Raw genomic sequence first — 14,048 nt, 5'->3', positions numbered from 1 at the left:
TACAATATTTCACCTCTGATTTATAAAACAGTGCTTACAAAAAGAGGCTGAATTTTCAGAAGGTAAAGTGACTTTAAGTTGGGTTGTTCTGGTTTTAGATCAAATGTGTTTATTTCCAATGCAAAGACCCTATGAGTGAATCAATACTAATACGACAATGTGCCATTTTTAATGATAGTTTCTGCATGTTGATTTATATTTAGGAATGATGTCCTTGTACCGATGATCAAATTTAGTAAATATTTTAACTAGTTGTGATATCGAAAATCCTAGACTAATAGTTTTAAGTAAGACGGAGATTTTTTTCGTTAATCATACATTTTATTTAGTAAACCTAATCTTTGATGTGATTGTTGTTAATATTGCTATGCATGTATAATTTTGTAGTCCTGCAAGCTTTATAAACTTCATAAATAGTTTGCTGCTGACACAAAAACTTCTTCATCAGGGTCATGAAAACGAACGACAGAATAAGACTATTAGGGTGTGTCTCGAATAAATAAAACTCTATTGCTCTTTTGATATCGGAATAATCCTCTGATTTGTAAAATTCATTGATTAGTGTCCTGTTTCTTTCGTGTGACATTTTTGATGACTGTGGTATTGATTGGCAGAAAATTAACGCATACCAATAGATGGTTACCTTGACAATGTACTATGTCTCGTTCCTTTTTTGAGTTCCTGCAATTCCCTAGTTTATGTTGTTGGTTCGATTTCAATGTTCCTAGTCCATTTGTGACATGTCCATTTGTGACACATTTCCACAATTAACTGTTATAAGCGTTGACAAAAGTAAAAGTACAAAAATACTGAACGAAAAATTCAAAACGGAAGTCCCTACTCAAATGAAAAATCAAGAAATACTTTTATTTCCAAAACTGTCTGAACTATAAAATGTAAAATCACAAAAATACTTAACTCCGAGGATAACAATATGCTTGTAACCGTAGTCTTGTGTGGACTATTAACTGTTCAGTAGTTTGGTATCAATTTAAATTTTGTTTTCCTTTATTATCGACTTTTGATTTGTCTGATGAACAAGTGCAACAGTTTAAAACACAATGTCTTTATTTTAAGTAAATTTGAAGAAGACAATATTGATAGCATCATGACATCATCTTGACTTGAAATAAGTATTTTATAGCCTACATTGATTTTATGTTTCATGTCTTACTTATCATGGCTTATCTTCAGTCAATACGTGCACGAAACTTGGCCAGCTTGAATTCAGTTCGCAATGGTTTACGTTGCTGTTTTGGTTCTCGTTTTGTGTATACGGTGCGGTATGTTATTATTTTTTTCTCATCCGTCAAAAGCTTCTTTCGATAAATGATAATGCTAGTTATTTATTTTTTAAAATACCGTTGTGGTTCAGTTCACATGAAATAACTAACAGCACACTGTTTAAAAATACAAGTATAAACATATTAAAAAAGATAGGTCGAGAAAATACAGTCAACTATATAAATAATGAATTCTTTCACTTTTCCATGTAACAGTATAGACCTCGTGTTCTTTTAATGAAGCCTTTCTTTTATGACCTTGAAAGTGAGGTTAAAGTCATATGTGAATTTGAAGTTATAGATTTGAACCTTTGGTAAACCTTCATATTGATAGATCATAAAGCCATGAGACCTTCCAATAAGGTTGGACGACATATAACTTTAAAAGTCAACCGTTACCCTTTGAAAAGTGGATGTATCAAATTGTTGGCTCTTTGTATACAAATAACTAGAATCATATGTTTTTAATAAAAATATTATTACAAACCGTATGGTCATTTTGTAAACCGGATTTATAGCGACTTTAAAACTGACTTATTTCAAGAAAAAGAATGGGTAAGAAACCATTCAAACCATTGGAAATCAGCATAAAATTAGCCTGAAGATTACACCAGAAGTTACTTTGATTTGATCGGAAGTGGTTTGTAATCTGACTTATTTAAAGAAAAATTAGCAGTTAAGATTTATTTTGGGAATCAAAGTGAGTTCATCTTCTGACACAATACTTTCTATTTCTCATCCAAATTTTGAAATAAAAAATGATCTTGCTTTGAGGAGAATACTTTTAATTGCTCTCTAACCAATTGGTGTGTTATTGTGGGATAAAATGCTATAGAGGTATTATGCTAATGTTCCCTTATGTTCAGAGTGTAAAAGAACCATAGAATTCTTTGAATATGAAAGTTCTCATATCATCTAGTTCTTTTAAATGCATTATGTAACGTTATCAGATGCTTTCAAATGTGTTTATTGTTTCAATGCTCAATAATGTTGGAATGTTTGCTATTCATAAAATTAACTCATCATAGGTAATAGGAATAGAATGTTGTTTTCTTTAGAACATTTGCCAAAACAACAATATTTGATAGATAATTTTTAGTGGGTTTTCTGTTTTGGTTTTTAGTATGCGTTTGTCAAAACATATCTCCTATTAATAATAAGGGTAGCCCGAGTCATCCCAAACTAAATACCTGTTTTGCAAAACTGTAGTTTTTTAACCTATTTTTGGTATTAAGTTTAAACAATAGTAATTTTTTGCGACAATAAAAGAGGGACGAAAGATACCAGAGTTACAGTCAAACTCATAAATCGAAAATAAACTGACAACGCCATGGCTAAAAACAAAGACAAACAGATAAACAATTATTATAGTACACATGACACAACATAATAACTAAAGAATAAGCAACACGAACCCCACCAAAAACTAGAGGTGATCTCAGGTGCTACGAAAGGGTATGCAGATCCTGCTCAACATGTGGCACCCGTCGTGTTGCTTAAGTGATAACAAATTTGATAAACAGCCTAACTACGTAGGTCACATTCATTTAAGAGAAGGGATTGTAGTCACGACATAAGGAACATATCCGATATCATTTGTGAAACGGTAATTCCATAACGGTCAACCAACTCGTGATGGAGTCCGTAAAATTTGCAAAGGCAGGATTTCAACTTCACCATTTGGAACTCTTGGTTTAAAAGCTTCCTTGTGAGCAGCAACCCTCTATCAAGAAAGTCATGATAGGAAATGCAAGCACGAGAATAGCGTATCCATTGGGAGATATATACCTCGCATGATATAGATTTCACACTCTTTATAACGAATTTGAAAATATGCCAGTAAGCAGGTATAGGTTGAATGGTACCGACGAGATTTAAAACAGTTTACAGCTCATTTCTTACGAAGTTTTTTATTTTATTTCAGAAGTTCAGAGTTTATCGCCTCCTCTATCAGACGATGAAATAAGGTTCGTTTAGTTTAAAAAAATCTATTCTCTGAATTTGTCATCATTTTAGTTTATTGATGAACTGATTTGCTGACAATATTTATTTGAAATCAGCATTTGTCATAATCATAATCATTCTTAAGGTATAAACTTAGGTAAGCATCTTCGTCGTCATAATATTAACATATCTAGACTGCAAACTTTTGTCAGCTGTACTGGATTTAATAGTGAAATGACAATACAACAGCACACATTGTAGCATGATTCACACTTTAATGTTCAAATTGTGCTTTAAATCCACCTTTCATCATTCCCATAAAATCTATTGATTTTTTTAAACCTCAATATGCTAATAACAAGATTTTTACAGTCATTTGCCACCTGATCTTCAACTACAGTTCCTTCTGCCGTCTCCTCCCGTACATCTCCATCAAACCCGTATAGGATTCAAACACCGATGGGTGGATCATTCAGGACGATTTCACACGAGCAAACCACGTGGTTGTAGTGTAGCCGTCGATGCTACAACAACTGTTAGTGATCTGGCTTTGTCCAAGGTGAGAAGTAATATAGGATAAGGTTATAGTGTAACTCTATGTGCTACAACAATTTTGAGAGATTCTTCTCTAATCAAAGACAAAAGTAATATTCTATAAGGGTAAATTGTATAAATTGAAACTGTTGGTCAAACAGCAACTGTTCACAATCTTGTTGTAAACAATATGAAATGTTTATAGTGTAGCCGTCAATGCTACAGCAACTGCTTTGTCGTTTTCGTAGCAATGTTCTTAAGTAGTTTAAAACATGACTTTTGATGCTAAAGCAATCAACTATTAATGATTGATTCCAACTGAGAAATAATATAGGATCAGGCTAACTTTATGTAAGGTACTATTTCGTTATGGTTTATGACCCCTTCTGTAGCAATTTTTGTACGAACTTTTCAAACTTCAATAGTATCAAAACTACAGATATAAAGAATAAAAGAGATTTTTTAAAGCCATTTTGTACATACACCAAGGGGAAACTTGATGCAAAGCATTATTATTTACTGTTGCATTGCATTTAATAGAAAAAGAGGACTTTGTTAAAAATAACCAAGATTTTTATAGAAAATCCACAGCCTTTAATACAGAGATGTTTGTTATAAAATTTGAACCATACATTACTCACTTGCTTTTCTATGATGTGCTAGCATTTGTAAACCTGTAAATTCCAAAACACCTCGTGCTGAGTTACTAAAGTCGGGCGCACCAAGGTGTACTTGATTTGGTCCATATTTATATTTGTTTTAACCAATAATTACATTAATAAACTTGTTTTTAAGAAAATCAATGCTAGCACTGCATGCAATAATCCTACATCTATCAGTCACCAAATTGCCAAATATGAGAGTACAAGGATAATTTCCATATGTTTAGCATTGAATCAACACTAGGGAACATTATCCTTAAGTGAGATAATGATTGATTGCGACTTATCAACATTTATATCAAAACTTTAAATTCTGTATATTTATGTTAATTTCAGGCATGTACCATTATTGGCCTAATGACCAGACATATGTCATCAGCAATATTTTGTGGCTTGGGAAAATCTCATGGTGTCGGCATTTTTGCTAAGTCCGAAGGTCCGGGTATTTACCCCGAAAATTATAACCTGAAAGATACACCCCAATGTCACAGTAAGTTCGTTATGACTAAGATTATTAATAATAATAATTATAAAAGTACAAATTATAAATCAAAAATTTAACAAAACAGTCACAAGAACTGCTGTTTCTGTGAAAACAACAGAAACGTGACAAATCGTTAAAAACATTTCAGAACTGATAGGGACTAAAATGGTGCACCGGTATTATAATGTGTATGATAATGAACATTATTACATCAGTGAATAATCAACAAACATTTAGTTGACGAACTAAACTACTTGAATGAAACAAATGTCGATAAATATAAAAAATAAACTATGTTGATACTTGATTAAATTAAATAAGGTCAGTTAATCTCGTCAAATACTTTCTGATCTTTTGTTTAGCTGCACATAATATTTATAAAATACTTTATCAATGAATATGCTCTTTGTCATATGTTATTTCAAACATTTTGTAGACAAATGTGATGGTTCATGTAAGCATACCTGTACATTCGACGGGCGAAAGTATGATTCAATTGCTGGTCTGACCAATTCAAGAGCTGTTGTTTTGGAAGATAATGTGCTATGTAATTCTCGTGATCCTTATGGTCACAAAGAAAATATCTTAGTTCACGAATTTGCCCACTTAGTTGATAGATACATGCCACGAGTAGATAGAGACAGGGTAAATGTTATATGTAAAATATTCAATTTCAATTCTTTTATTACTTTGAGCAAATGATGCCTATCAGTACAAATATAATATATATGCAAATACAATATATCATAAATAAATACACAAAACATACATGACTGATAAATGAATACATCCGAGAAGAATAATAATCTATATTAAGTATTGGTAACTTATAACATGTCTGTTCTACATTTAAATGCATGGAAAAGAAATTTACAAAGGTTACATATGTCTTTTACATTTTCTGTGCCCAACAACTGTATAAGCTTAAATGACGCTTATAATAAATTAATATGGCTTAATATACTGCCTCCTAATTTCATTATAACAATCACACTGTAAAATAAAATGAAACTCGTCTTCTATCGTTTTTAAAGTACAGAGAGTGCATTTCCTTTCTTATCTATTAACCCCGTGATATCGTCCTGTTTCAACAAATAAGTTATGTGAAGACAATCTTATTCTAGTTAGATACACTCTAAAATTCACATGTTTAGTAAGGTAAAATTGTAAACGAACATTATTTACACAGTTTTTATATAAAAAACACTTTGGCGAGCCATCCAATAATTGATTCAAATATTGATTAGCTTGATCAAATATTCTAGTTTTGACAAAATACTTAAGAGTGTCATTTACAACTAAATTATCTTGGTTATACCAGAAGTCCTAAAGGCAACAGTAGTATACCGATGTTCAAAACTCATAAATCGATAGAACAAAAAACCAAATCCGGGTCACAAACCAAAACCGAGGGAAACGCATTAAATGTAAGAGGAGAACGGCCATACAACATTAAAATGTAACACACACAGAAACGAACTAAGCATAAGACAAAATCCGATGAGAATAAAAAATACATTAAAACTAAAAACATGAATTTGGGATAGAAAAGTACCGTGACACGTCTTATAATAATGTGAACTCACACTCAAATATAAGAGGAAACAAACGACACAAAAGAAACACAACGTTGGAATGTAACAGACACAGAAACGAACTATAATATAACAATAACCATATTCCTGACTTGGTACAGGACATTTCTTAAAGTAAAAAATAGTGGGTTGAACCTGGTTTTGTGGCATGCCAAACCTCCCGCGTTAATGGCCATTTTTAATATAACATTAAAATGACAACACAACATTACAGGACTACAATACAAATAAATAGGAGAACATATTTGTCAAAGAAACACAAAAATAATAGCTATCTAAAGGCACCAGGTTTAAAATTTAATACGCCAGAAGTGCGTTCTGTCCACACAAGACTTACTTACAGATACCATAGTTTGAAAGCCAAAACAAGTACAAAGCCGAACAGCATCGAGGACCAAAAGTTCAAAAAGTTGTGCCAAAAACGGCCATGGTTTTCTGTTTGGAACCAGAACATCCTCATTATTTAGAGTAATCTATACTTTTGCAAACAGTAAATTTTATAAAATGAATATATAAAAGATATACATGATAAAACTGAATGTAATAACTAATTACAAAAAACAACCAGATACATTACATAAACCGACAAAATCCAACACAAAAAATAGACACACCCGAATTAGTCAAGGCCTCAACGCAAAGTGACGTAGCATTTGAAATTTAAAAGTGTGCTTAAATGAAGACTGGCGGGCTTGTGACAGAACGAAGTATAGCACATGTCAATTTGTGAGCCATCTTCACTGCTTATCAAGTGGGGGTATATTCGTACTTTATTTGGCCTTTTTAACTTTTTTGGATTCGGGCGTCACTGATGAGTCTTTTGTAGACGAATCGCGCGTCTGGCGTATCTATTAAATTTAGTCCTGGTATCTATGAAGAGTTTATTTATAACCGTACAGGACCACACTAAGATGCAATCGTGAACAGTCAGTTTTAATTTTCTGCTATTTGGTGGTTGTGAAAAAAAAAATCAAAATTAACTTATTTTGAAAAGCCTTAAACTTCAGGGTGTGAATGTTGAATGACGCAGAAATTGCAGCATTTTGTCATATGATAGTTAGAGATTTTCGTATTTTTTTCATTTTGACTCGAAGAAAATAGGATGTGATTTTTTTTCCAAGTCAGCACTGTTTCCAAATATTTCTCTATAATGTTATATATTTCATCCATTTGTGGTCTTAGTAATAGTTGATACAACTGATGATCGTTTTAAACGGGATCTAAAATGTTGTAAATTACAAATTTTTCAAGAAAAAAATATCTCACAAACAGTCTTTGAAAAAAAAATTTGGCAAAATGCATGCTTCCAAAATGTTGCTTGTGAACTTGAATATTTTTGTAAATAGCAGTGAAATAAAAACGTTGACATTTCCGGATTATCCAAGAACTTGAATTATTTTCACAGAAATAAAGAATTGTACAATTATTATTTTCCCAACGCCACTCTACAACGATTTTCAAGTTTTCATACAACATTTTGGAGGCAAACTTTACAAACAACTGACATTGACGATTTTGTAATATGTCTTATTTCACACATTTTGATTGGTCTAACTGTATGTTATTTTGTAATACCAAAGATTTCCTCCCGCCCAGACCATTGGTGTCAAAAAGTTTTTTAGTTTCATGTGTAGTGTTGTATTGATTTTTCGTCTTTTCGTTCTTTTTCGTGATTTGCTAAGTCGTTGTCAGTATTACTTCGACCTTTGAATATCCTCTAGTTATCTAACAGCTCTGGGCACAGGACGTTTGCGCTTTTTTACCTGTAAAACGATAGGACATTTGCGCTTCAAATACTATGGACATTTGCGCTTTTAATTTTGATTCACCTGTATTAAATTGATCGGACATTTGCGCTTTTTACCTATAGTCGACTACCTGTAAACTTAACGAGAAGTTATCATTACGTAAATAAATTATACTAATATTTGTCATTAGTTAGTTCACATTTTCACAGTCTTGATCATGGATTTTGAAGTTATGACCGGGTTATGGTTGTTGTTAGAAATTTATTCCCATCAGCTCTCTTGAAGTGCTGCCGTTTCCATCTGTCCCAAGCCTGGTAAAGATAGATTCAAGAATTAGGACTCTCTAAACAATACAAGGAATGTACAACTGAAATGGGAAGGAGAAACTCGATCATTTATTTGAGATTCGGGCTAAGTACCAATCAGGACAGATAACAAGAGCAAAATTTGTTTACTCATTGTGCTTCAAATATCAAGCTAAAACTGACCTGTAATTGTGATGACAGTACTTGATTTTATTTCTTAAGAATGTTTTAGCTGTACATAAACTTTTAAACACATATCAACAATGTGCTATAAAATGAATTTTAAACTTTTAAAGCTCGGATAAAAGAGAAGGGAAGTCATAGATATATATATAAAAAAGCGCAAATGTCATATATAAAAGGCGCAATGTCCATTTTTAAAAAGCGCAAATGTCCTATGTTTTGAAGCGCAAGTGTCCACAAAAAAAAGCGCAAATGTCCTATGAAAAAGCGCAAACGTTCCGTGCCGACAGCTCTACCTTCAACAATCCACAACCAATATATTTTGTAAATTTCGTGGTTTTATTTTTTTTCAGCTTTTGTGTTTATTTTTTTAATGGAAAATAGTGTCAACATCTAAGATTTGTTTTTGATTGGTTGAGATAATGTTAAAAGATATCAAAAGAAATATTACAATTGATATGGATTACTTAAAACTAGCTCTGCATGATAAAGGTTTAATATCTTTATTGAAAATTAATTTTAAATAATTATTTTACAGTTGAAATATGTCTACAACTACATTAAACAACACGGTACTTGGCCGAATGGATATGGTACAGCTAATTCTGCTGAGTATTGGGCTGAATCTACATCCTCATTCTTCCATACTATGACCCGTATTATGGATGTGGGAATGAACAAGTAAGATAATGATTGAATATGTAAATATATTTATTGCATAGTAATAGGCCTTGCATTTGGTTCAATAAATAACAGACATATTCAATAATATTAAAATAACTAAACATACTTAATTTTTCATATCATTAGTTTTTAATTTATTCTTGTGAAAAGTATCTCAATGTAATCTGATATCAAATGTTGTTTGAACTTTGTTTGAAATGTGCGTCTTTCGTTTTATTACAAGTGCTTTCTGAATAGTCACCTTCGATCTAGTTGTAAGTATTCAAAAGTTACAACAATATCATTCACTTTTTTTCAGTTGCAACTTCAATCATCTTTGTGGTTCAGAGATGGAAAGTAGAGCGTGGTTGAAAAAACATGATAGCTGGATGTATAATCTACTTGTTAAAATCTACACGAACAACAATCCAACAGTAACCAGTACCCTCAGCGTTTGCCAATAAAGATAATGATGATAATTTGTTCCTTTTTAAATTTCTTAAATATTAGAGAGATGATGGGATGATGAAGGGCCATAGAAAGCACATTTTCTACAGGTTCTTTTAACTTTGCTAATACACATTATCCTTTTATATTATGTAACAACTTTTCAAAAACTCCAATGTCCAATTTTGTTAACATGTTAATGCATTATAAATATACATGACAAAAATTTAACGAAATGTTTTCAACAGCAAACACGAAGAAGTATAATCTAATGCCTAATATACGAATTCAAACTATGATTTTTATATGTAACAAACAGTAACAGTATTATGTTTTATCAGTATGAATAATGACCGTACACAGGTCATGATGTTTTTCCTGGAATCATATTTTATTTAAAGAAGAAATCAAGGTCACATGAATCCTACCAGACGGACAATTGAAACTTACAATCGTATACCAAATATACATAGTTCCCCTGGTCAATTTTCTTTTCTCCAACCCTTTCTCTTGAACAATAAATTTTTTCGCCAACTTATTTGAAAAACAAGCTAATGTCCATATGGTTGTAATATTAAGTCCCAGTGTACATCGATCCTACATCTTTATTTTATACTCAACATTTTGTATAAATGAAAACTTAATTAGAAACGCGAGTCTGGCGTACCAAATGATAATCACGAGTTTACTCACAACCACTTTGGTCAATGTCACTGATGTTGGAGGTTCCCTGCCGACGAAATAACAAACCCAGTAGTCAGTACTTCTCTGTTGACACGACTAGTCGTTGATAGCGTCATATTATACTGTTTACAACACCATAAATGTTAAGAAATACTGACTATGTTCTACCCCATTATTAGGTAACCTTAGCTGTATTCTCGGAATATTTGTTCCTTAATAATCATCAACTTCGTACTGTGTCACTGATATTTAGACTATAGATATTAGACTATTTACCTCACTTGTTATCACATAAGCAACACGACGGGTGCCATATGTGGTGCAGGATCTTCTTACCCTTTCGGAGCACCTGAAATCACCCCTAGTTTTTGGTGGGGTTCATGTTGCTTATTCTTTAATTTTTAACCGGATTTTTGGGACAAAAATGTTGGTTATTGATTTGGGGATGTACGGCGGGCGGGCGGGCGGCAATCAAATATTGTCCGTGCATTAACTCATGAACCGTTCAACCAAAGCTTTTAAAAGTTTAATATGTTGTTACTGACAACTAAATGAAGGTCAAGTTCAATAATTGCGATTTTGACTTTTACCGTTCAGGAGTTATGGTTCTTGACAGATGGAAAACTGGAGTTTCCAGTCGTGTCCGTGCATTAACTTATGAACCGTTCAACCAAAGCTTTTAAAATTTTAATATGTTGTTACTGACAAATTAATGAAGGTCAAGTTCAATAATGGCGATTTTGACTTTTTCCGTTCAGGAGTTTATAATGGTTCTTAAAAGATGGAAAAATGGAGTTTCCAGTCACGTCCGTGCATTAACTCATGAACCATTCAACCAAAGCTTTTAAAATTTTAATATGTTGTTACTGACAACTAAATGAAGGTCAAGTTCAATAATGGCGATTTTGACTTTTACCGTTCAGGAGTCTGGTTCTTGAAAGATGGAAAAATGGAGTTTCCAGTCGTGTCCGTGCATTTACGCATGAACTGTTCTACCAAATCTTCCCAAATTTTAATATGTTGTTACTGATGACAAAATGAAGGTCAAGTTCAATAATGACGATTTTGAATTTTACCATTCAGGAGTTATGGTTCTTGAAAGATTGAAAAATGGTGTTGTCAGTCGTGTCCGTGCATTTTCTCATGAACCATTCAACATAAGCTTTTGAAATTTTTATATGTTGTTACTGATGACAAATAAAGGCAACAGTAGTATACCGCTGTTCAAAACTCATAAATCCATGGACAAAAAACAAAATCGGGGTAACAAACCAAAACCGAGCGAAACGCATTAAATATAAGAGGAGAACAACGACACAACACCGAAACGCAACACACACAGAAACAGACCAATCATCAGACAAAACACCACGAGAATAACAAATGTAACATGAAAACCAAATACATGAATTTGGGATAGACAAGTACCGTGCCACGTCTTATCTCAATATCTCAAAAATAAGAGAAAACACAAACGACTCAACGTAAAAATGCAACACAAAGAGAAACGAACAATATTATAACAATGACCATCTTCCTGACTTGGTACAGGACACTTTTAAAGGGGAATAAAAGTGGTGGGTTGAACCTGGTTTTAAGGCATGCCAAACCTCGCACTTTAATGGCAAAGTTAAATATAACATTGAAATGACAACATAATATTACAGGACTACAATACAAATAAATAGGAGAACATATTAGACACAGAAAAACATGATTAATAGATAACAAAAAGCATCAGGTTTAAAATTCAATACGCCAAAAACGCGCCTTGTCCACACAAGACTCACCAGTGACGCCCAGATATAAAAGATCGAAAGTGAAAAAAGTACAAAGTTGTACAGCACTGAAGATCAAAAGTTGAAAAGGTTTCGCAAAAAACGGCATTGTTTTTATGCCCGGGATAAGAACATTCTTATTATATAGAACAATTCATGCTATTGCAAACAGTAAATTTTATCAAATGAATATGAAAGAGATATACACAAAGAAACTAAATTATTAACTAATTACAGAAAACTAAACCTGAATACATAACGCCTAGATATAAAAGATCGAACGTGAAAAAGGTACAAAGTTGTACAACACTGAAGATCAAAAGTTGAAAAGGTTTTGACAAATACGGCATTGTTTTTATGCACGGGATAAGAACATCCTTATTATATAGAATACTTAATGCTATTGCAAACAGTAAATTTTAACAAATGAATATGAAAGAGATATACATAATGAAACTGAAATATTAACTAATTACAGAAAACTTAACCCAAGTTTATCACAAAATAGACACAAATCCGAATCAGTCCAGGCGTCAACGTAATTAAAAAAATTGTGACGTCACATACGATGGCGAAAAGGCAGAAACGTTATGCCACATTTGAATTTATGAAATTTAGAAACAGCATGACGTCACATATGAAAAACTATCATTAAAAAATGAGATAGAATTAGGATTGATTTAGAACTAAATACTGATAATTCATTTAAACAAAATGCATATTGCAATACTTATTAATAGCAATTAACTGTAATATATATATATGTCCAGTTTGTTATGAATCCAACTTCAAACGTAAATAATCGTACAAAATTTAATATAATTAATAAAGAGGAGGTGATTAATTTTTCTATGCGTCATACCTAAATATATAATAAGAAGACGTCAACACATTTGACAAAATCTGATGAGAATTACAAATATAACATTAAACATGTAAACTAAATACGTGAATTTGGGATAAACAAGTACAGAAACACGTCTTATAGTAATGCGAATTCACATTCAGCAAAACGGTCACAATCGGGAATAAGTCACGTTTGGTAATTAAAAGATTAGACGACATAATGACAAACCACAATCTACCATGTGGTAAAAATGTCCTTAGCTAGTTTGGTTAAAGAGACATCATATGGATCAACCAATTCGTGATGGTGTCCATAAAATTTACGGAGTATCAATTTTAATCTGTCCTCCTCATAACTTTGTTGGAGCAGTTTCTGCGTAAGGAGCACACTCCTGTATATGAAGTCCGTATAGTGTGAACATGCACGTGAATAACGTATCAATTGTGATATGTAAACACCATACGAAGGGGCAGAGGGTATGTTACTGCTGAGAAATGGGAAATTGATAATTGGGAAGTTGAAATCGTCCCGTTTATCATAGATTTTTGTGTGAAGTCGTCCATCTACGTCAATATTGAGGAAAAGATCAAGGTATGAAGCAGTCCTTCTAGTATCAGTAGTATCCTTAATTTCAAGTTCACTGGGATATATGAGATGTAAGTATTGGCTGAAGTATGAGTTGTTCAACGATAAAACATCATCAATATATCGAAAAGTAAAATTAAAGAATTTCGCAAGGTGCTTTTTCTTTTTGTCTTTTAGAAGGTTCTGAATAAATTCTGCTTCATACGAATACAAAAACAAATCAGCCAGCAGGGGTGCACAATTAGTACCCATTGGAATACCGACTGTCTGTTGAAATATAAATCTTCCAAACTCAACAAATATATT

General features: G+C 32.4%; 1 protein-coding gene across 1 annotated transcript; it reads left to right on the top strand.

Moving 5' to 3' along the window:
• Positions 1–1,200: 1,200 nt before the first annotated feature.
• Positions 1,201–9,865, top strand: LOC134705708 (uncharacterized). The gene is made up of 7 exons (XM_063564428.1): positions 1,201–1,283; positions 3,208–3,250; positions 3,600–3,786; positions 4,760–4,913; positions 5,344–5,552; positions 9,277–9,419; positions 9,721–9,865. Exons 1-7 carry the CDS (start codon positions 1,238–1,240, stop codon positions 9,863–9,865), a joined length of 927 nt encoding a protein of 308 aa, XP_063420498.1. The 5' UTR covers positions 1,201–1,237.
• Positions 9,866–14,048: the final 4,183 nt, after the last annotated feature.

The sequence above is a fragment of the Mytilus trossulus genome, chromosome 2 (genome assembly GCF_036588685.1).
Source record: "Mytilus trossulus isolate FHL-02 chromosome 2, PNRI_Mtr1.1.1.hap1, whole genome shotgun sequence".
In the NCBI taxonomy this organism is placed as follows: domain Eukaryota; kingdom Metazoa; phylum Mollusca; class Bivalvia; order Mytilida; family Mytilidae; genus Mytilus; species Mytilus trossulus.
Note: the sequence above shows the minus strand (reverse complement) of the source record. Positions and strands in the feature narration are given on the sequence as shown.